Source organism: Haliotis rubra, unplaced genomic scaffold (assembly GCF_003918875.1).
Source record: "Haliotis rubra isolate DU_JTF1 unplaced genomic scaffold, ASM391887v1 Scf406, whole genome shotgun sequence".
Lineage (NCBI taxonomy): Eukaryota > Metazoa > Mollusca > Gastropoda > Lepetellida > Haliotidae > Haliotis > Haliotis rubra.
In genome coordinates, this window is record NW_025767087.1 from 579915 (window position 1) to 605137 (window position 25223).

Sequence of the window (25223 nt, forward strand, 5' to 3'; positions counted from 1 at the left end):
GGGTGTGAGTGAGTGTGAGGGTGTGGGTGTGGGTGAGAGATATATATAGGTTTTGAGTGTAGAGATGGCTACGGATATTGGTATGTGTGGGGTGGGTGTGATCTGCCAGATGGGTACAGAGGTTGATGTGTGGGTGTGAGAGAAAGTTGATGGCTAAAGTTGAGTTCTGTAATAGTGACAGCAACACTGGCTTTCAACAAACTTTGAGCTTATTGACAAAAATTGATTTTTTTTAATAAATTCTGTTAAAAAAGTATAATGTTGAACCTGTTGCCCTCACATTATCAGCCATGTTGTCCAGGTAACCTTCACTATTCCAAAGAAATCTTATAAACAGACTAATTCCTTGCTGATCGTGTGCAGATGAAGGGACTCACAGGAAACATCAAAAGTGTTTAATATGGAGAAATCACGGATGTCAAAATATAGACTCATAATTGTAGTGTTTCCTTTATGTACACACCTTTGAGGACTTCTTAATCAGAAAGGTCACAGGAAAACAAAGAAGTGATTTTTCATTAATCTTTGTAAGGTTTCAGTGTATGACATCTCATCTGCTTCCTGTCCATGTACAAGAGCTTGTATTGCATTGTATGTGTTAGTAAGTCACTTAGTCTGATGCCTGTTTCGCTTAGTCTGAATTCTACTGACAATTCTTTCTGTAAATTGATTGTCAGAAGTGATTGTTGTCACCTATCTGCACTGTATACTATTGATGTTCTTTTGTAGATGAACAAAAAATATGAAAGATTAACTTTTATGACCAGGTGGGCATGACTTTGAAATCAATTACCTGTAAACTGATGCAGATGTCAGAGCAAGATGTTACCAGATTGTCTTGGGTTTCAGCGGTCGTTGGAGTAGGGAAAATAATGTGATATGAGAATGTTCTATGTGATATACTTGTCCTTGTTGCACCTGGGTAGTAGGACAAGAGGCTACTGATGGATGTAGATCATCTGTATGGGTGAGGCTGTGTGATGTATTAGATCTAGACTTCCCCTTCTTGCACCTTGGTAGGAGGACTAGAGACTGTTCTTGGATTGTTAGATGTAGAACAGGTCTGTCTGTGTGGGTTGACTTGATGTACTAGACTTCCCCTTTTTTCACCTTGGTAGAAGGACTAGAGACTATTCTGGGATTGTTAGATGTAGCATATGCCTGTCTGTGTGGGTTTTTTGGTTGGTGAGTTAGTCCAAGATTTACTCCACCCATCCATCATGATGAATCAAACAAACAAGGAAAAGATATGCTTAATCATAAGATATCTCTTCTGAACCATATGTTCGGAAAAAGGTGAGCATATCCTGCCCTGTTTGTGGCACCCATCGCTACACTCATGCAACGACCAGTCAATGGTTCAACTGAAAAACCAGGAATCTTTTTAGCATAAATCAAAATATCAAATATAACTGGTTATTTGCAATGACCAGTCAATGGTTCAACTGAAAAACCAGGAACCTTTTTAGCATAAATCAAAATATCAAATATAACTGGTTCAAGCGTTTGCTTGTGATGGTGAAGGCCTGTGTTCGATTCCCCACATGAGTACAAGTGAAGCCTATTTCAGACATCCGTAGGTGTGATATTCTGGGAATCTTGTCACTCACTGTCAGTGGAAAGGTTGAACTACAATGAAATCTGACATGGGAAGCCTGTGAGGAACTGAATACAAGTCCAGTTTAATGTTGACCAGCCTGATGGTCAGCACGATCAGCATGGTCAGCTGTCACATCAACCTTGGATCATCATCTCGGGTTTGCCCTCTTAATATTGTCTGACACTTCGAAGAACACTGATAATTTAATTACCACCGCAGACATTAGTAAGGAGATGCGATGTCTGTTTACATGATAGTGTCTGTCAGAGATGACGTTCCTTTTAAGGATTCATAATGGCCCCTGGTTTAACCAACATATTTGTTGACACGGTAAGCTGGGTGGATTGTACTGGCCCCGAGTCAATCAACACTGGCTGGGGCATGACCAGGGCTAGTCCTCATTTATTGACTATTACAATGCACATGAACTGGCTGAAGCAGTTGACCAGCAGACCATTGGGGTTCAGGGTCAGTTGGAGTGGTCTGAGAGGTGCGATACGTTTGAAGTGAGGAGAAACCTCATGTACTAAATAGCTGACTAAGGGTTGGAGGAATAATGTTTAATCAAGGAAAGTGAGAGTTGTTTAATGTATGATAACACACTGCGTAGCAAATAATCTCTGATGGGCAGAATAACCTGTGAGGGGCACAATAAAATGCTTTAGGGAGAATAAGTGAGTGTGTGAGTATTTTAATTTTACGCCACACCCAGCAATATTCCAGCTATATGACGGCGGTCTGTAAATAATCGAATCTGGACCAGACAATCCAGTGATCAACAGCATGAGCATCAATCTGCGCAATGGGGAACCGATGACAAGTGTCAACCAAGCCAGCGAGCCTGACCACCCGATCCCGTTAGTCGCCTCTTATGACAAGCATGGGTTGCAGAAGATCAATATTCTAACCCGGACCTTCACGGATACTTTAGGGAGAATATACGGGAGAGTCACATCCATAATTGGTTTATTCTTCCTGCAGTGTTTTATTGTACGATATGCAGTGACCTTACATGATTCGACATTATGAAGAGATTCTTTGAGAATGTGAAGAAGATATACAAGTAAAGGAAGGGAATTTTGTGGATGTCAACATCTGTATTGTGAAGAACACATATTTTGGAATATATTCTTGTTCCTTAACAGGTGAATTAAAGCTTGGAAGCAGAGAACTTAAATATGTGTGAGAACAAAACTGATCAGATAACAAAGGTGGACACTTGACAATGGAAGCCAGCAGTGACATGGTGCTGATTGGTAATAGCAAGGGATAATGGAAGCCAGGAGCAAATACAGGCTTAAATTGGTACTGATAGGTAATAATACAGTAATATGACAGTGATGTGAGTATAGTACTATGGTGTAACTGAAATAGTACTATAATCGTATGGTACTGTTCAAAGTAGCTGTCGTTAAAACCTACCACGTGCCATCTTCACTCAGAACGTACATTCAAAGGGAGATAACTTGTTTGAAAGACGACATCAGATGATGTCATGGAGTCTGCTCGGAAGGTCTTAAACTATTCACTCTGATTCAAGCAATGCCATGATGAAGACACACTTGTTGGCCAATGTTTTTATTGGAAATAAATTATACGTAAAACCTAATACAAGAATCAGACAGTTAATATTGTCTGTACATAGCCGAGTATTTGTCATGTGTGATGTAGTGTCAAGTTCCTGTCTGGCAGAACAGAGAGAGATTACTCATCTTCAGACACATTTAGAGACGTTTATCTGACAGCGGTGAAATAAGCTGGTATGTACTGCACTGTGCTTATTGAAGATTGTGTCCGTAACAAATAATCTCTGCTCTGTTGATTGAGGTCAGGGCTTTTGTAGGTTGATATTCAGAAAATACATGTGAATGTGAATTACATTGTACCTACCTCTTGATGTTAAATTGTTCCTGTTTTCTCAGTGAGGATCTTACACAGATCTGACAGATTTTACACAGAAAAAACTGTTGTAATCTTGAAATAAAAACTGCATGGTTTTTATGTAGAGTGACATCATGTGGCTATGATTATAAAACTATGATGATGTTATTAGTGAGGGTTATGGATGGTGATGATGATAATAATGATGACAACAATAAGGACTGAGATGATGATGGTAATAAAGACAACAATGATGGTGATGATGCTGCTGCTGATGCTGCTGATGATGGTGGTGGTGATTATAACCATGGTGATGATTATGACCATTATAATGATGATGACAATGATGATGATGATGCTGATGATGGTGGTGATTATAACCATGGTGATGATTATGACCATTATAATGATGATGACAATGATGATGATGATGATGCTGATGATGGTGGTGATGATAACGATGGTGGTGATTATAACCATGGTGATGATTATGACCATTATAATGATGATGATGATGATGATGATGATGATGATGATGATGATGATGATGCTGATGATGGTGGTGATTATAACCATGGTGATGATTATGACCATTATAATGATGATGATGATGGTGGTGATTATGACCATTATAATGATGATGATGACAATGATGATGATGATGATGATGATGATGATGATGCTGATGATGGTGGTGATTATAACCATGGTGATGATTATGACCATTATAATGATGATGATGATGACAATGATGATGATGCTGATGATGGTGGTGATTATAACCATGGTGATGATAATGACCATTATAATGATGGTGACAATGATGATGATGATGACAGTGATGATGATAGGAGGAGAAGGACTAATGATGATGATGATGATGATTCAGTCACCAGCCACAACCACAACAGCAACAACATCCAGTGCCTACATAATGAGTGCAGCTCTAACAGAGCACAGACAGTGCCAAGAAATGCCGGACAAGCAAATGAGACAAAATTGAATATATTCGTGATGCAGTTTGTGTCGGCTGTTTTGTTATGCCTAATACAGCTTCAGCATCATGGTAGTGGTGTGGCAGTAATTCTATTCATTGCTTGTGTTTTTTGCTGCATGTCGATCAACATTGTCCTACAGTCCAAGGCCTCGCTGCGGTCATTATGACGAGGTAGAACATTATTTGTATTCTGTATGTTTCTGGCTAATTCAGCCTTGAATATAAATGCACTGGTGATTTTTTACGGTGGCAGTTGTTTATTTGCCACTGTGGAAAGTGACTCAGAAAGGAGAGGCAGGTCAGTCTGTCTCCATATGCATCAGAGACACTATACAAGTGTAGCCAAAACTGATTTCAAGTACATTCTCCAGTTTCATAGAACACCTTTTTCCATCAAGGTATGAAGTCCTTCGTTTATAAATTTACAACCACTTTCCTAAATACGATTTCATCCTTGTTTGAAGCATAAAGAAAGGTTCAAACTGTATGGAGTTTAGGAAACTCTGTTTGCATACAAATTGTTTGGTGACATGCATGAATATGAATGCACATTTGGCTTTAAGGTGAAAGTAGATGACATGGGAGAGAGTGTGGCCAAGTATTTAAAGTGCTGTAGGTTGTTGGTCAGAGTTGTTTTCTCTAATGTGCCTATGGATTGTATGTTGATTGTCAGCATGTCAGCACTAATCCTGTCTTTTGCCTTCACTGGACTGGTTCAACTCTGTCACCTTCTTATTTTTTCTTTTATATTAAGTTCATTCTCAATGACAGAACTGAAATACTTTCAAATTTAGTCTTAGTGATAAAACTAAATTATTATTCAAATCCCCCACATCGTACAACTAAACTACTATATTAGCTAACTCTCAATGAAATGACTAAATTACTATTGAAGCTAAATCTCCATGACAACTCAAATCCTATTCAAGATGACTCTCATTGATGACTTATATACTGTTCAAGTTGACTCCCAATTATAATTAAAATATTTTCCAATTTCTCTCCCAATGATAATTAAAATACTACTCAAGTTGACTCCCAATGATAATTAAAATACCATTCAAGTTGAGTCCCAATGATAATTTAGATACTATCCAAGTTGACTCCCAATGATAATTAAACCCTATTCAAGTTAACTCTCAATGACAACTAAAACACTATCCAAGTTAACTCTCAATGACAACTAAAACACTATTCAAGTTAACTCTCAATGACAACTAAAACACTATTCAAGTTAACTCTCAATGACAACTAAAACACTATCCAAGTTAACTCTCAATGACAACTCTCAATGATTACTAAAACACTATTCAAGTTAACTCTCAATGACAACTAAAACACTATTCAAGTTAACTCTCAATGATATCTAAAACACTATTCAAGTTAACTCTCAATGACAACTAAAACACTATTCAAGTTAACTCTCAATGACAACTAAAACACTATTCAAGTTAACTCTCAATGACAACTAAAACACTATTCAAGTTAACTCTCAATGATAACTAAAACACTATTCAAGTTAACTCTATTCAAGTTAACTCTCAATGACAACTAAAACACTATTCAAGTTAACTCTCAATGACAACTAAAACACTATTCAAGTTAACTCTCAATGACAACTAAAACACTACAAGTTAACTCTATTCAAGTTAACTCTCAATGACAACTCAAAACTCTCACTATTCAAGTTAACTCTGAATGACAACTGAAACACTATTCAAGTTAACTCTCAATGACAACTAAAACACTATTCAAGTTAACTCTCAATGACAACTAAAACACTATTCAAGTTAACTCTCAATGATAACTAAAACACTATTCAAGTTAACTCTCAATGACAACTAAAACACTATTCAAGTTAACTCTCAATGATAACTGAAACACTATTCAAGTTAACTGTCAATGACAACTAAAACACTATTCAAGTTAACTCTCAATGACAACTAAAACACTATTCAAGTTAACTCTCAATGACAACTAAAACACTATTCAAGTTAACTCTCAATGATATCTAAAACACTATTCAAGTTAACTCTCAATGACAACTAAAAAATTCACGCTATTCTAGTTAACTCTCAATGATTACTAAAACACTATTCAAGTTAACTGTCAATGACAACTAAAACACTATTCAAGTTAACTGTCAATGACAACTAAAACGCTATTCGAGTTAACTCTCAATGATTACTAAAACACTATTCAAGTTAACTCTCAATGACAACTAAAACATTACTAAAGCTGAATCTAAATGATAGCTAAAGTATTATTTAAGGTACCATGTATAACTTGTCCTAATTTGTCAGATTTGTAAGGGATGTCCATTCAGCTATCCACTCAGTTAATGAACTATGAAAAATAACATGGTCATCTTCCATCTTGAAGCTGTTATCACATGCTGTCCACAAGCAATGCTCTGCTACGCAGTCCTGCAATGAAGTAGGCAGTAACCTAATCATGTAAGCAAGCCTACTTGTTCGCTGATAAGCAGGAAAACAGCATGTTATTAAGGCTTAGTATCAGGCATGCCTACTTCATGTGACCCACAAGAGCCACTAAATGAAAACGCCAATGTATTTTCTCCCTTGATTTGACAATTTCTTCAGCTCAGCACGCTCATGAACAAAATTATTTTTGCAAGCTGTTGACCATGTCTTTAGAAAATGAAAGAGGTTGTTTATTAGCTATCTCATGTGCCGACATGAATATGATCTTGAACTCTTTTTGTTTCTTTGATTAGAATATTGTGACAGCGGGTTATATGTTTAAACATTCTTGTGTTTCTTCAATCAAGGACGTAGAGGATATTTCATGTGTCTGAGAAATATGATGTTTCTGTCATCGAGAGATGTGAAAAATATGATGTTCTTCACTTCAAGAGATGCTTCCAAGTTTGTTTAATTTGATTTAAACATTATTAGTCTGAGAAAATTTGATCAGCAAAATTCACTGTTCACTTCTTTGCTCAGGCACACAGATAAGTTGTAGTTTGAAATTGGAAAATATAACCAACATCGAGTAACATAATGGTATTAGTATCTTTTGATTTATTGTCATTGTTGGAGTAAGATCATGACTTATAAAATATCCAGTATCCTTCATATCCACCATCTTTTCGGTATTAGTCTGGGATACCAATGCTTGTCTTGAGAGGGGACTACAACAGGGCCGGTAGTCAGACTCGCGGACTTGGTTGACATACGTCATCGGTTTCCAATTGCGCAGATCGATGCTCATGCTGTTGATCACTGGATTGTGTGGTCTAGACTCAATTATTTACCGACCGCTGCCATATAGCCTGCAAAAATATCGCTTTTCTCAAACTACAAAAATTCAGTCTTTCACACATAGGTATATGATAAAAAAAATTCCATGATGGATGTTTTCTTCAGATGTATGTCAAACTGACATCAATCTGATTTGGCTTACTGATGTTCTTTTTTGTCTTTTTTGCTTGAAACAAATTGAGGTCAAATATATCTTCCTGGTGTTACATCAGTTCCATGTCAGGCATCTGACAACCAAACAAATTTGACAAACAAATCTTTCAACTTTGACCGATTTCTTATTAAATCACATAAAAATGTTGTTTTTTATTGAAATAAATATGAATGAAAAACAAACTAATGCAACATATTTGGTCTAATACATTTAAAAAGAATTTCTCAGAAGGCATCTTTAAAAATTGACATTAGATAGATATATAAAAAACAAGATGTTTGTCTGTAGTAATATGTATTTATAACAGTGTTCATGATGATGTTTCCAATGAAAGATTCCAGTCAAATTGGATAAAAGAAATCAAAATTGAAAACTTAGATTCAGGAATCATGCCTCAAGTTTTGGTATACAACATGTAATTAATCTTTTTACACAGAAAGACATTAATGACTTGTGGATTGTACGACAATCAGGTCTGGCACAGGAGAAGCCAATGCCCTACAGCAATACTATTATCCCAACAACAGCCTATTGTGATGCTAATGGGCAACTCAAGGCTTTAATATCACACTAAGCCCTTCAGCAAACATTCAGTTGCTCGCCATATGCTGTTTTTTAGTGCCAAACTCAATAATTCAAAACATTTGCAAACACATATTTCCTTCTCCGGTCTGTTTCCAGCTGGTTTCAGTGGAACCTTGGTAATGTATTTTTAATAGAGCATTATGATGTATTAAAGGTGCAGGGTGATTTCTAAATGTTATTTTGTGGTTTGTGGTTTAACACCACACTCTGCAATTTTCCAGCTTTATGGCAACGGTCTGTAAATAGTCGAGTCTGGACCAGACCATCCAGTGATCAACAGCATGAGCATCGATCTACACAATTTGAATACGATGACATCTGTCAACCAACTGATTCCGTTAGTTAGTATGACAGGCCTGGGTTGCAGAGGACCTATTCTAACACGGATCTTCATGGGTGTCTAATGTCAGACTTCGCTGGTTCTATTTGGATAGGAAACATTAAACAAACCATTTGTATTACCCATCCTTATGTGATTCTATTGAATGCTGTATTAAATACATGCATTCCCGATGCTGTTATCATCTAAAAATATATTCATTGCAAATGATGACTTGAATTCATTTCAGAACATCAGAAAGGTTATGCAAGTCAATGACAACCAGTAACCAGTCTATACAAAAGTCTTCTTTGCAGTGTTTGAAAGTTTGAAGACTCTAAAGTAGCAATTGGTGGTTTGTATCAATGGGGCTGGATATTTAGCATTTGGTAACAAAACTTTTCAGAGTACTTGATAGGTAGGGGATAAATGTGTATAAAACATACCCCAAAAATTGGCCTTAAATATATTGTGCATCTCATCGTGAATCTGCAAGTCCATATAAGGATTCCCCTTGTTTCTGTGTTGATACAGTACCATAAACATGTCTTGAAGCGTCGGCTGTACAAACATCATGGTCTTGTAGTGGTGTAATAAATCACCAGTTATCGTGGTCAGATTGGTTGTAATCCTGATTTACAGAGCTGTCTGATCTTGAGTCGGCCATGGCTGCTCACAGGTCATGCAGTGACAAAAGATATTCCTCTTTTATTCATTTTGAAAACTGCTCATGAAAAATTCCCGAAATTGTTTTAAAGAAAACGCTGTTCTAAGATATGTTTGCTTGTTTAGTTGTTTGTTTGTTGTTTAACGCTGCACTCAGAAATATTCCAACTGTATGGTGGCAGTTATACATAATGTAGTCTCTACCAGACAATCCAGTGATCAACATCATGAGCACCAATCTACACAAATTGGGATATGATGAGATGTGTCAACCAAGTCAGCAAACCTGACGACCCAATCCCATTAGTCGCCTCTTATGACAAGCATGGGTTGCTGGAGACCAGTTCTACGATATTGCTATCACGGGGAGAATGGAAAAACGTCATTCTACGTTGTTTTCATTTAACGTCATGGTCTGAAGAGGTAATTATTATATTCAGGGTGACAGATTGATGAACCAGTAGAGATCTGAGTCCTGAGCTGACATACAATTCTATTTCTTCAGTTGATAATTTAATAAAATGTTAAAAAAAGATTTTGAACTATATATGATCTTAAGTTTTGGATTAGTTCAAGTGGAGGTTGTTGTTTGACAGATTCTTAGATCAAAGTAATTAAATACTTAGTACAGAAATGTGTGTGCAGTTATTTGTGCAGAGTTATCTCCCCTGTCAGCAGTTTGAATCCAGATTAAGACCCTTGGTTTGTCTCCTCCATATCCCAGGCCATTCACTGTAACACCTGCATCATTGTGGGCTTCCTAGAATGCATAGGGAAGGCTAGATTTATCGTTTAGAATTTGCACTGGTGCAACCTAAAACTGCAACATACAACCTCATAATTATATCTACTTGCACACAGTGCATGTTCATATTTGGCTGTTAAAAAAACACAGACTTCATCCGGGAACCAGAATGACGAACTGGCTTGGAGCAATGATTACACGGACAATGATTGAAAGAGTGACCATTTTTGTTCATGTCATGAAATGTTATGAAGTATGTAAAATGATCATACCAGACCCAGAATAACTTTGTTGTAACGATGTTAATTATCAATACCAAAACCCACAATAATAGATAATTATATAATGAGGAGGAGTTGCAACTTCTTCTTGTCTAGGGCATCAAAGTCATCAAGGTCATTGCCTAAGATGGCACCATGTGCAAATAGATTTCGCTTCCCTAAATCAAACCTTTTTAGGGCATACTGAATGGCATTAAACCGACAAGTAAATTGTGTTAGATGAGTAAAAGTTTTACCTTTAAGGATTCACATAAAATGTCCACATAAACAGTTAGCGTCAATAAGAATCTTCCTCTTTATTGTAATTGTGTCAAAATCTCTTAAAGTCGTATGTAACCAGATCTCACACGACAATACAGCTAGTCAGGTAATTACAAAACATGGATTGGGAGTAATGAAACGAAAGCGGAACCAGCTGTCCCCATGGTTCCCTGAAGACAAACTGACAACACGCATTCACATACAGATGGTTTCACATTTTAGATTCAACTTGACAGCTTGTCAGTTGTGTTGGTTTCTGGCTGTACTGACTAAGTGAAAAAAAATGAATGCTGTCTAAAGGTCTGAAATTTTACTGACCACTGACCTGTGGTCACATCTTTCAGGACCCGGGCAGTGGGGTAGCCTAGTGGTTAAGGCATTCGCTCATCATGCTGAAGATCCAGGTTCTATTCCCCACATGGGTACAATGTGCAAAGCCCATTTCTGGTGTCCCCTGCTGTTATATTGTCTGAATATTGCTAACAGCAGCGTAAAACCAAACTCACTCACTCACTTTCAGGACCCTCAAACCCCGACAAAAGCAAGCACACATTCATCTTACTGAAAAACTGTTTATATCTGCATGCAACTCACTAACTTGTATAACTGAACTCTGGAAACCAATCTGTTTATTACTTACATGACGAGGTAGGACAATGTCCTAAATTACCCTTCAAAAAGACTTTTTTTCATGACCCTCCTAAGCTTATATCATACTGAAGTGGGGGCGGTGGGGTAGCCTAGTGGTTAAAGTGTTCACTCATCACGCTGAAGACCCTGGTTCAATTCCCCACATGGGTACAATGTGTGAAGCCCATTTCTGATGTCCCCTGCCGTGATATTGCTGAAATATTCGTAAAAGCAGTGTAAAACTAAACTCACTCACTAACTCACACTGAAGTCTAAACAAACTATAAAATCACATTATTATTAATATTTCATTGTACCATCAAGACTCTCCCAACAATTGCCTGGATTTTCCCAATTCCATCCCTAAACCTGTAATGTATATTTGTGACCTTTCACTAGTTTCCTACAAACCCCTCCCTAATGTAAAGGACTGCTCCCTGATGTATGGGCAAATCATGTAGTCCGCATCATCTTCAGCATCCCTTTAACATACGCTGCATCATCTAAGATGCTGTATGCTCCAAGGCTTTGTAAGCTTCTTTATTACACCAATTATGTGCCTACAGACTTCAGACAGCTTTTGGGGCATTTTTTGTTATTTTTGTTAGTTAGTGATTTGTTTTACGCTTAATGTTCTCGATGGTATCATGTTTACTTGTCTCGAATGATAAACTAATATCTACTGTCTTACTGCCTCGTTAGTTGATGTTTAGATTTATGTATAAGATCTTGGATACCAGGGCTATTATTTTCAGTATCTATCTCGGATTAATAGCTTCATTTCACAAGGACAAATTTAGATATAGATAGACAACACTGCCTTGAAAATAACCACGTAAATTATACAATCATTTTTGGATACCTTTTTGAAGAAATATTTGTTTTTAAATGCGACATGACCAGAGTCTGTTTCATGAAGTGGTTGTAGTGCTAATATCTTTGGAACTCATATATACTACTCACACTTTGCTAAGGATCACAAAATTTCACAACTTTACTTAAACATAGATTTACAATTTGAAAATGTATTAATTTATAACTGGGTTAATAATGATATGGAAACCCCTCTTTAGGCAAACAGTCACTTTAATCTAACCTTATGCACCTGATTCATGAGTAACCATAAACATGGTTTTCATGGCACCAATCAACCATTTTGCAGATCATGGAACAAGTCATTGACAAGTACACAACACCTGTCAATTGCAGGTATGGGATCCACAAGATGCAGTGACATACTGAAACCTTGGATCATGCTTACGATAAGCTTAGATATTTAAACCAAATTGGACCCCTCATCATAGCTTTCTGTTGAATCAATGATGTGATCCTTAGCAAAGGGTGAATAGTATACTTTAACACTGACATATGACCATCTTAGTACTAAGATCACTTTGTGGAATGGAACCAGGAGTTGTTCACAAACACACCATGAATCAAAAAATAAAAATATAAGGATTGATATATTGGCTTCATCTATCTTAGCTTTTGTTTCACATTGCTTAAAGACAACCTGTGTGGTATAATGGAGTACAGTAAATATAGTGGCTGGAGAGTGGATGGTCTGTATTTGAATCTGGGCCATCATACCAAGAGATGCTTGTTGTTACTTTACCTAGTGCTTGACATTAAGGCTAAAACATGACTGGATGAGCTTGGAGATTGTATACTGCTCTTAAATAGATAATTCATGTTAAACTGTTGCATGGTGTCTCAGTGGACTGGCACTATACAACCAGCACAAGTCTGGATTATACAAAAATAAAATAAGTAAATAATCAAACAAATGAACGAATGAATGAACAAACAAACAAATGAATGAAAAAATGAATGAATAAATAAATAAATAAATGGATAGAGGGAGAGAATGAATGAATGAATGAATGAATGAATAACATTTCAATCCACATTGAGTCAGTGCATTTGATATAACAGCGCATCATGTTGTATATTGATTAGGGAGCTTTTAACTGGTTTTAGCTTCATCAAACTCATGGCTTAGGGCAGCAAGAATGGACTTACATCACACCCAGATGAGAATCAAACCAAGTCTTTGACTTGTACTTGTTCCACTAAGCTACATGAGTTCCCAACTTATATATGAGATCATGGAGAACAGTATGTGATGTCTTTAGAACAATAGGATGGAGTGGCTGATTTCTCGGTATGTGATCAGCAGGCTGCACTTTCTTATGAAGAAACACAGTGATGGTATCAATATTGATTGAATTAGGCACAGACAGTAGGCAGTGAGCAATCAGAGAAGGTAAAGTGCTATGACTTATCTGCTTGAAGCTGACTGTATAAGGAAGGGAGTCTGCTCTTAGGGAGGAAGGAGATATCACAATTCACTGTGCTAGCAAATTAGATTTCCATAATAGATCTGATATTAAAAATAATAATAATGAACAACAATGATGATGATGATGATGACTATGAGTGAGTGAGTCTAGTTTTACCCTCTTTCTCACAACATTCCAGCAATATCACGGCAGGGGTACACCAGAAATGGGCTTCACATCTTGTACCCATGTATGGAATCGAAAATGGGTCGGCGGGATGAGTGAACAAGTTAACCACTAGGCTACCCAACTGCCGATGATGACTACAATGATGGTTTTGATGATGATGATGGTGATGATGATGACTATGGTGATGATGATGATGATGTGGTGTTTGGTGTTCTGAGGCATATGTCCACAGAGACAGAAAACACCACATGCTTTTCAGTCCCTCCTGGATTCCATGATTCCGCGGTTGCAGAATAAATCGCGGAAAATACCTTTTCATGCAGAAAATGTCAGGTCCATGGAAAATGCATTTTCATGCAGACTACCTGCAGAATTTGCCATTTTTCTGCCATGGAATTTACTTATTTTGAAAGTTGAATCAAGACTGACTATCAAATGAAACAATATTTTGTAGAGTTTGTAATGTCATTCCTGACCACACTCATAGGAATACTGTTTCAGATCATCTTTCTAAATCTATAAACGTCTTGCAAGACAAAACGAGCTGCCAGCTGTACCTTAAATGTCATGAAGCTCTAAAACATTTACAGCTTTGTGTTTGAGAATTAAAGTTTGAAATTCTTTATCATTTTTTTTTTTTTTCAAGTATTTAACTGCAGATATTTTTGCAGAATTTTGAAAAATGGGATGCAGAATTTACTTTAATTTACTGCAGAATTCTTAAAAATTTGCTGCGGAATCCAGGTGGGACTGGGTTTTACTGGTGCACAGAACTGAATAAGGGACAGTTTGGTGCGCAGTAATACACTGCAGTTGTACATCCAAACATGTATGTAGATGAAAGATTTGGTTCTGGGGACATACCAAAATTAGTCTCCTTTAAGGATGCTCCTGTTTACATGCTTAGAGGACAAAAGCAAAATTATAAATAAATCAACTCAAACTGACAAGGCCAAGTTCTTTGTCCCCTGATCCTGTCCTTGAGAATCCAAAGAAAACCGACTCTTAAAGACAAATGATCCATGGCTCTGTCAAGCATTGACCTGATCGCATTTGTAATTGACTGTTTAAACTCTACTAGATGTATAATTGTGTAAAACTGTAAACAGAAAGATCCCCGAGGACACGAGTTCCCATTTTCTTGCACAAAGATGGCAGGGCAATTCGTCATTGTAATTGTCTTGGGACAAATGGCCCACTTGTAAAAGATTTGCCTGGGTTTGTATGAAAAACAAAGCCTCTTTGCTTGTATGAGGAGTGTGTTTATTAAGGAGCTGGGAGTTGAGAATGGCACGACTGGGTAGATGTCACCATTACTTTCGACACACAAACTCTGCTGTAGACTTTCATGTAGAAATAATGGGCCAAATTTGTTCTAGTTGCTTTATTCAATAGGTTCAATTCATTTTGACAAATTTATTTTTGAGTCAATTTTCATATCTAGATTTAATTTTTATTTATTGATGTATCGCATATGACTGGAGATAAGCCAAATTTTAAGGACCAAACAAGCCATCTTTAGAAGGATGTCGGCTATCTTCCAGTGTGGTATTATCTTTTATAAAAATGTACTAATGTACAAATGATATCCTACAAATGATATATAATCTGCTTATTTCTAATAATGGTGATATTATCAAATCTGTTGCCCTTTTCATAAAATATTTGATGCCCATTAAATCATGTGTAAAACCGTTATCTCATGTCACCTAACCAATAGCTGTCATTAAAGAACTTCAATTGTACTTTGGGCCACTGGTCCTCAACTATTGAATAAAACTTGTCTGTCTGGTTGCCTTATCTGCAGGTTACACTTTCGTCAAACTTTATTTCTGGTGGTAAGAAATTGACATTGTATGCGCTTCGAGTGAACGAATGAGAGAAAACAACTTTGTCAGTGAAGATGTCAAGTTTGCATTTAAACATCACTAGACATGATTATTGTCCTTTTCAGTTCTAATCTGTTTTTGCTTGGCATTTTATTATATACCGAGTGGATGTTTGAGACACTGGCCATGGTGTTTGTTGGTTAATGCTGCACTCAAAAATATTATTGTTAAATGACTGTGGTTTGTAAATCTCACTCTCACTCACTCACTCACTCACTCACTCACTCACTCACTCACTCACTCACTCACTCACTCACTCACTCACTGTTTAATGGATTGGGTGGTCTAACTTGGTGACTTGTTGATAGCATGTCTACTATGAAACTGAAATATTCGTGAATGTGTGGTAAAACCACAACATTCTAACTATTCCTGTTTATTGGACTGGGTGGTCTAACTTGGGGACTTACTAACAACACATCCACTGTGTAGCTGGAATATTCCTGAATGTGTGGTAAAACCACAACATTCTAACTATTCCTGTTTATTGGACTGGGTGGTCTAACTTGGGGACTTACTAACAACACATCCACTGTGTAACTGAAATATTCCTGAATGCGCTGCAAGACAGCAAACGCTTTAACTGTTATTGTCTATTTTTATGTATATGATAAGAAAAATAACCACTACCAAAATAAATAATTCATGCAATACTTCCCAAGAGACATAACAGATAACTATTGAAAGCAAACATATCAAAATGTCAAAACAATGATGAAGTGATTTCTCAAAAAATAATGTTTGGATTGAGAGCATTGTGATATTAACTGAAAGAAATGATGGACTCATCATCAGAAGATTTCCCAGAGGAAATAATATCAATTTCTCCTCTAAAGAATAAATTACAGATATTTTTAAATTTAAATACATGGATTTAGTTGACTTATTCCCAGCAAACCAAAGTTTAAGATGACACCTAAAATGACATAAGCTGGTTTCATTATTTTGAGTTGGCTTCTTTTCTGTTTTCATGTCCATTCCACATGTTTGCTTACAGCCAAGGATGGTCTCAATGTTCTTTCAGAATTTTAGTTTCATGTGGAAATCAGTTCCGGCAACTGGACAAATTTCGCAAGAGAAGATTTCATTCCTCTGTGATTCCAAACCAATTATTCATCTCATTTTTCAGATTTGTTTAAAAATGGTAATACAGTACAACAAAAACAGTTATTATGAAGATTAACTTGAGGTTGATTTACTAAAAACAAAAGTGAAATAGAAGTTTAACAAACCAAACTGAGTTCAAACAAATATTCTTTTCAAACTTTGTGGCAGAATTTCTTCATAAGATAAACATGTTAAGACCTGAATGATACATTATCTTTATGTATTTCCACAATCCTTTAAATGTATTCATGACTAAATGCAATAAGACGTCAGCGCTCTAACTCATATCAGGATAGATATGCACACAAAGGAATTTATGAATCTCAATAGCGATAAATGTTTGGTAGTGGAGGCAATATAATGGTCCTACATTCCACCGGCTTCTAGAACTATGTAGGATTATAGCAATAGGCGACTTCAGAGCTGCTTTGATGAAATACCCAGATGAAACAAACAGCCTCGAAAGGGTCATAGCTCAAGCTGCAGCTGACATGTCGGGGACAGCAACCCTATTTGTTAGAACTCTTGGTGCTGGTCTAGAAGGAACTTCAGTTGATGGGTCGAACTCTGATGATGTCCAAGAAGGGGCACTGTGGAGTGCAGGCCATTGATGGTTATCCTGGGATGTGATAGAAGTTTGGATGATTTATTGGAGGTCAAGTACTCTGTGGTCTTTCAATGATCCTCTTCATGATATCCACACTGTGATGTTTGGGATTTGAGAAGACTGGTCAACTGTGATGACAGAATGTGTTCAAATTGATTTTGATTGTGATATTCAGTTATTTTTGTAATGATTTTTTGTGGGTTTGAGTTTTGGCTGTTTTGGTAATATCTCAGGAGCCTTGACAAAATAGACACAGGTCCAAATCAGAAGACGACTATCTGAGACATTCATGTGACATTTAGCATTTGTCTTGTGACCACTTGTACCTTGTAGTGTTGGGAATTGGTGTAAATCTCATAATTGATGATTGGTTCATTACAACTGATCAATCATCGAAAATAATTGGTTAGCGTCATTTATCAAATTTTCCTGGTTATGTTTGTTAATGCACAAAAAATAAAGAAAAAACATGTAGTTCTCTCGTTTTTGTTCGCAAATTGCACAAAATGCATTTGCAAATTTCACATCTTTAAAGGATGACTAGTTTGTTAGGAACATGCATTTCCTGGAGTTGTTAAGATAAATTTAATCATGACTTGGAATGAGCTTGTAGTGCTTATGCAATGTAGAGACAAAATCAACCTTTTGAAAAATATTGTTATTCCAAACAAGTGTTCCCAAATTGTTTGTGTTCGATTATGAGAAAACATGATCGATTGCTTGGTCGTTTTGTCATTGCGACCAATCTTCGATTATTTCAATTAATCGGACCACCACTAGTACCTTGTGTTGAATCTTTCATTAAATGTCACATACATACATACTAACATTTGTATAGCGCCGATATCCAGCTCAGCTGCTCACAGGCGCCTTGTTTTTTCCCTCGATCACTGGATGTCAATCTCAATGGCACGTCGTATCATCAATCTCAACTCCCTGGGGATCATACAACACTTGCAGCCACTAGGTGCACCAATTTAGTGTGGCTTTCCCATCCTTACGAGGTACCCATTCACAGCACTTTGTCCAAGTTTTACTGCACGTTGCAACTAGGTGTTTGCACGTATTCATGTGGCCACCTTCTGGTCATTTAGCAACGGATTGGTGGGTTCTTTTAAGAGCACAGGGTTGTGTACTGTATACTAGGAGTTGTGACAACACTGAAAGAGTCTGCACACAAAGTTGACTCCAAGGTTTTTACACCTGGTCACAGGTGGGCTCGATCCCGGCAACTCAAGCTCGCTGGATCACTAATCTGGCGCCTTAGCCAGCAAGCCCACCACCACATTGTCTTGTGTCTCTGTTTGTCCTATTGACACCCCAGTCTAATCTTTTCATCCAGTATCACATATTGTTGCACGTTGCAACTAGGTGTTTGCACGTATTCATGTGGCCACCTTCTGGTCATTTAGCAACGGATTGGTGGGTTCTTTTAAGAGCACAGGGTTGTGTACTGTATATTAGGAGTTGTGACAACACTGAAAGAGTCTGCACACAAAGTTGACTCCAAGGTTTTTACACCTGGTCACAGGTGGGCTCGATCCCGGCAACTCAAGCTCGCTGGATCACTAATCTGGCGCCTTAGCCAGCAAGCCCACCACCACATTGTCTTGTGTCTCTGTTTGTCCTATTGACACCCCAGTCTAATCTTTTCATCCAGTATCACATATTGTGAATATAGAACCCAAACCACTACACTCTCTCTAGACACAGTCAATTTGGGTAGGAACACTTAAGTAACATGTTGCTTGTTCAGAGAAGATACACAAAAGCTTTGCATGCCATTCAGTTGTCTGCAAAGACGACCAGGAGATGGCCAAATTAGCAGTAGATACACTTCCTGATTGGCAGTCCCTGAGGCCGACCTTAATTGCCAACTTGATCACGACCAATTTCCAGCCCATTACTCCAATGTAAACTAACTATTGTAAAGTTGCAGCAGAAGTTCCTTTGAGAAGGGTTTCACTGCGATTGTTTGAAATATAACTGTTTTGCTTTTGCCTTTGGTAATTATTCTTTGTGTTTCAATCATGTCTCTTGATACAACAAAGAAGCCATGATCCATCATTTGTTGGCAAGATGAAACTTTCCAGATGTAAAAAAAAATATCATTTCCTCGCAAACTATTGAAGAGCTGTTGAAACAATTGGGCTGTTGAAAGTATTGTTGGTTTTTATCCTAATTGTATTACTGAGCTGTGTAATGGCCAAAGTACATGTTGGTGGTCTGGGATTATTTGTGTGGATTTTGTCTAATAAAGCTCCTGTTTTTCATTTTTCTGTTCTGGCTTTTTAACTGTAATGTGATTATAATTTTGTCTGTGGACCTTTTATTGTAAATGCTGAACCTCAAGAGAATTTACTGGTGAAAGTATGTGATATCACCATTTCAGTGGCATAAAATAACCAACAGTGGTTGGACATGGGACTGTAGATTTGACATGTAGAATGTGTGTTAAAGGATGTGGGTTGGAGTAAATGTTTTGTCAGTTGTAAGATGTTTTTTTGTGCATTGTTGCATGTTGGTGGGGGGATATTGTCTGTAGGTTGGGGGATAATGTCTGTAGGTTGGGGGATATTGTCTGTAGGTTGGGGATATTGTCTGTAGGTTGGTGGATATTGTCTGTAGGTTGGGGATATTGTCTGTAGGTTGGGGGATATTCTGTAGGTTGGGGGATATTGTCTGTAGGTCGGGATATTGTCTGTAGGTTGGGGGATATTCTGTAGGTTTGGGATATTGTCTGTAGGTTGGGGATATTGTCTGTAGGTTGGGGATATTGTCTGTAGGTTGGGGATATTGTGTCTGTAGGTTGTCTGTAGGTTGGGGATATTGTCTGCAGGTTGGGGATATTGTCTGTAGGTTGGGGATAATGTCTGTAGGTTGGGGATATTTCTGTAGGTTTGGGATATTGTGGAGGATTGTTGGTTGGGGATATTGTTTGTAGGTTGGGATGTGGTGTCTGTAGGATGTTGTTTTGGAGGATATAGGTTTATTATTGTTTATTGGTTATAAGATTTTGGTTGGAGGATATTGTTTGCGGGTTGTAAGATGTGGGGTGTAGGATATTGTTTGTTGGTTTCAGGATATGTTTTTTAGAATGTGGGTGACAGAATGTCTTTTGGAGGATATTGTTTGTTGGTTGCAGGGTTGTAGAATTGTGATTGTAGATTTTACTGGGTAGATCTTGCTGTGTGTTATGGGTAGATGATTATTTTAGTAGGATGTGTGCAAATGTACAATCCTAACAAGTTCAGATAATTATCTCCCTGGTTTGAAAATAGACATCTTGTCATGTTTCTCTGCAGTTCAAGGTTCAAGGATGAACATCTTCCGGTTTCCTGAAGCATATTCCAGAATTCATATCCTCTGTTGTACTACTATTATTATACTGTTTTTACTATCAGATAATGAATGGTCATTCATTTCAGGACTTCATGGCAACATATCCAGGGGAAGTGTTGGTGGATGATAATATGATCACTGAGACCCTGACAACAGTCCGGCAGGAGCTCGAGGTCATGCTGAAGGCCAAGGAGAAGGGTGTGGAGGTAGGTTTGTCATTAGTACCTATCTGTAGTGTGAGTTTAGTTTTACGCCGCATTCAGCAATGTTCCAGCTATATGGCGGCGGTATGTAAATAATCAAGTCTGGACCAGACAATCCAGTGATCAACAGTATGAACATCGATCTACACAATTGGGATATGATGACATGTGTCAACCAACTCAACCAAGTCAGTGAGCCTGACCACCCGATCCCATTCTTACGACAAGCATGGGTTGCTGAAGATCAATTCTATCTGTAAGTCAGGTACCTATCTGTAAGTCAGGAGGTTTAGGTAGGTTTGTCATCAGTACCTGTAAGTCAGGAGGTTGAGATATAATAATTTTATTCAAAATTTCTTTCAATATTGCATACAATTAAACACATGGAAATCATGTGTGAGGTTAGGAAATCATTGTCGATGCACCAAATGACCATTATTTACAGCAACCATAGTCAGATAATAATTACTGTTGCCTTCAAATGAACTTTAGTTGACAGAGAATGGATGCATTTATCATAAATGCCACACTTTGAATTGTGAATGACCATATTTATTTGTCCAAGTTTGACTATAATATATACTCAAGAAAATATGGTAAGAAGGGATATTTTGCAGAATTTCTGCAGATATTAAATACTTGTGCTTTTAGGTCATTTAGCCTTAGCTTTCTTAGGTTTAGTCTGGTTAATCTGAATACATTATCGACATGGATATATCTAAACTTATAGATAAATCTATAAGGGGTATCATTGTTTCTACCACATACCAAAAATGGTTTTGGAAACCAACAGGACGTAATGGACAAGCAACACAGGATAGTAAGGACAGGACACACAGACTAGACATGTAGAGCAAGGGACAGCCTATGATTGGATAGTGATATCCAAATTATCTTGCCTCACACGTAAATGTCGTTTTCTGATTGGCTGAGCACTCTCCTATTATTTTCAATGTACCCCGCTTACAAGCGAGTAACATTTTCTATGTACCCCGCTGGGAATGCCGAACCCATTTGTTACTTCGTGGTAGAAATTTTGATCTTGAATAACATTGAATCACACGTATGATCTACGGAAATTACTGATGTTTTGCAAATGCAAATCGATGGAAGGGAGATAATTCTAAGTTTGTTTTTCCTGTCGTCTTGTAGCCTGGTACTCCATACTATGATCCGATACCCGTGCTTCAAACAGTTCAAAATTACAACTGAGGTGTTCGGTAAAATAAATTGTTCACTGGTCCCTTGGGGGCCCATGGGCTGATGTACCCTTGATGTTTCTTTTTGTTCTTAAACAAAAACACACAACAAGGGTACATCAGCCCATGTCCCCCTTGAGACCAGTGTACAACTTGTAATCTTTTCTTACAACAGATACAATGTTACAACCACTCAAACTAATTAAGCACTTGAGTTCAAGTCATAGTGCTCTATAGCAGTGTGCAAAATAGCCACTGGCCTGCTAGCCTGTGGCTAGTAAAAATCCAGTCAGGCCAGTAAATCCCCACAGTCACTGGGCCGACTGGCTAGTGAATTTTCATTGGGTCATCAAATAAATATATTACTCTATCCGACTTGTTAAGTTATAATACACTTTTAAATCATGCAAGATTATGGCCTGATAAAAATGTTCATCATATCAGCAGCTTAATGATGAAACCTGTGTCATGCAGACAATATCTTATTCTCAAAGACATGTACCTATTTGTAATCTTTTGCTTAGTTTCTACATTCAAATTTCAGGCTAGTGAATTATTTTGTGGGCTAGTAACTTTCAGGCATAGCTAGCCCTACTGGCTAGCAAAATCTTGAAACTATTTCGCACACTGCTCTATAGCCATACACCGCTTTAGTGTTTATAATGATTTGACTTTTGTGTTTGTCATTGTGGCAAAGTTATAAAATATATTTGTTGGATTAGGAGCCATGGTAGTTGAGGCAAGATAATCTCTTGTTGTGCAAGAAACTAGGAGTCATGGGTTCGAATCTCTGACTGATAATGTGTTTTGGTTTGTCAGCACCATGTTGATGGAAAAGCTTTATTCAAAGTGGTAAATTCAAATTCAATGCATAACTTTGGGCTTTCTTTTCACATTAACCAAGTAGTTTTATGCCTCTTTTAGCAATATTCTAGCAATATCACGGCAGGGGAAACCAAAAATGGGCTTTGCACATTGTACCCATATGGGAAATCAAACAGATATTGTGTTGGGTTGTTGGGTTGTTGTTGTTGTTGTGTTGATGTTTACGTCAGCTTCTAACTGTTAAGGTGATGTCGCTGGATGTCATATCTAAAGCCATGAGTGAGGGAATAAAATTTTGAATGGATATGGATATCCAAGTAATAACTGGGTATTTAGTTCAAGTTTCGAATATAGTAATGATTTTGAGATAAGCCAATTTGGAGTAAGTGGGGATAAGTAAATTACTGAAATACAGAAATAAGTAAATGCTGACATGAAACAATAGTAATGAAGCTTGCTTTTCTTTTTAGTCTCACCTTATATAAGGATATTGAAACAAAATGTGAACCATGTACATGTGATATATGCAGATGAAGATGACCTGTAAATTGTTAATGGAACTTGACATTAACATGAATATCTTATCAATGTGTTCACGTGAATAGCTATGCCTTGTTTTCGTTTCTGACTTTTTCAAGACGGACATAAACATGAAAACAAGGTTGGGGAAGAAATAGCCTAGCTAGGCCAGAATCTCCCCCTTTTGATATAAGAAAAAGGGTTTGAAACAGGTAGCCTTAAAAAGTTGATTCAAGGGTGGGAAAAATTTGGCCAAGGACAAACTTTCCCTGGGGAAGATTAAGCCTAGGGGGGGTAGGGGGGGAAGTTTGGCCTAGGCTAAAGTTTCTGTGGGGAAGCCAAAATTACCCCCGGGGAAGGTTTGGCCAGGGGAAAAGTTTGGCCTGTTACACTGGGTCTTTGGTGTAATGAGCAAAAGCTTTAACCACTAGGCTACCCCACCGCCCATCAAGCTGACATGGTATGGTCTTACGTTGTTTAAACTTATGCAAAACCAAACTGACCCTCTTGCTGTGTCCTGAATCCAAGGATGTCAGTAGCAGATGGTGAATATGTTGTCAAGTTACTTGTCTGACTGTGACACTGTCACTTGCTTAACCTTCATGGTCGTGTGGATAGAGTGTATATCTGCAGAGCAGAAGGTATGTGGTTTGATCCTGGGTCATCATACCAACAGACATCAAGAGATGGTACTTGTTGTTTCCCTGTGTGGAACTCTGTATAATAATAATAGTCCATTTATATTGCGAATTTATCCATGCACATTGCATGCTCAAGGCGCTGACATATTATCCCTGGTCAACGGGTATAGAACACTCCCTGTGGAGAATACAACCGGTCGCCTGTCAGGCGATCAAGGTTCAAAATCAGACTACCATCGTATCATACCAGGTACCCAATTTTACTGCTGGGTGGACAGAGGCAATTTTCAACACTCCCTTGCCAAAAGTGAGTCCACATGTATCACATGTGCTTTGTTGTTCAGCTGGACTGAAGTTGTAGAAACTGTCAGGAGTCAAGCTGCCAAACTCGTTCACCCATCCAAAGACTCTCCACGCCCAATGTTGCTTAACTTGAACTGATTGTGACCTGAGCTCTGTGCACAGGACCACACACTGCCACAAATGATCTGGGATGTATTAGGAGATAAAACAAGTATTTATCAGCTCAGAGTAATTTTACTGTAAAGAGTAGGGTATCAATGTTAAACTGTGGCATGGTATCTCAGCAGGCTAGCACTATAGAACCAGCAATGGCTCTGACAGGTACAACCAGCAAGTCGCCGTATATGAATTGTTAGTTTGTTTTCTGTTTAACACCACACTCAGCAATATTTCTGCAATATGACAGTGATCTGTTAATAGTCAAGTTCAGAACAGATGATCCCGTGATTAACATCATGAGGATCAATCTACGCAACTGGAATACAAACACGTATCAACCCAATCAATGTGTCTGAATACCCATTCTTGCTCTTTAGCTTTCACAACAAGCTTTGGTTGCTGAAGATCATTTCTAGCCCAGATCTTCATGGGTTATGAAACGTAAGAGAAGAGCAATAATCCTTAATGTGACATTAAACCTCTTTCACCCCAACATGGTTTAAAATATCTTCTATAGTGCTGTATGGTAGATGTATATGGGAAGTATCATATTCT

General features: G+C 37.6%; 1 protein-coding gene across 1 annotated transcript in view; it reads left to right on the top strand.

Annotated features, from left to right (window-relative positions):
* The window catches only part of LOC124287824 (voltage-dependent calcium channel subunit alpha-2/delta-3-like), a 315010-nt gene that overhangs the window by 214110 nt on the left and 75677 nt on the right, over positions 1–25223 (top strand). Inside the window, exon 3 of the mRNA XM_046724285.1 lies at positions 20906–21025. Coding sequence (XP_046580241.1) covers positions 20906–21025 — 120 coding nt within the window. The remainder of the gene's footprint in view (positions 1–20905; positions 21026–25223) is intronic.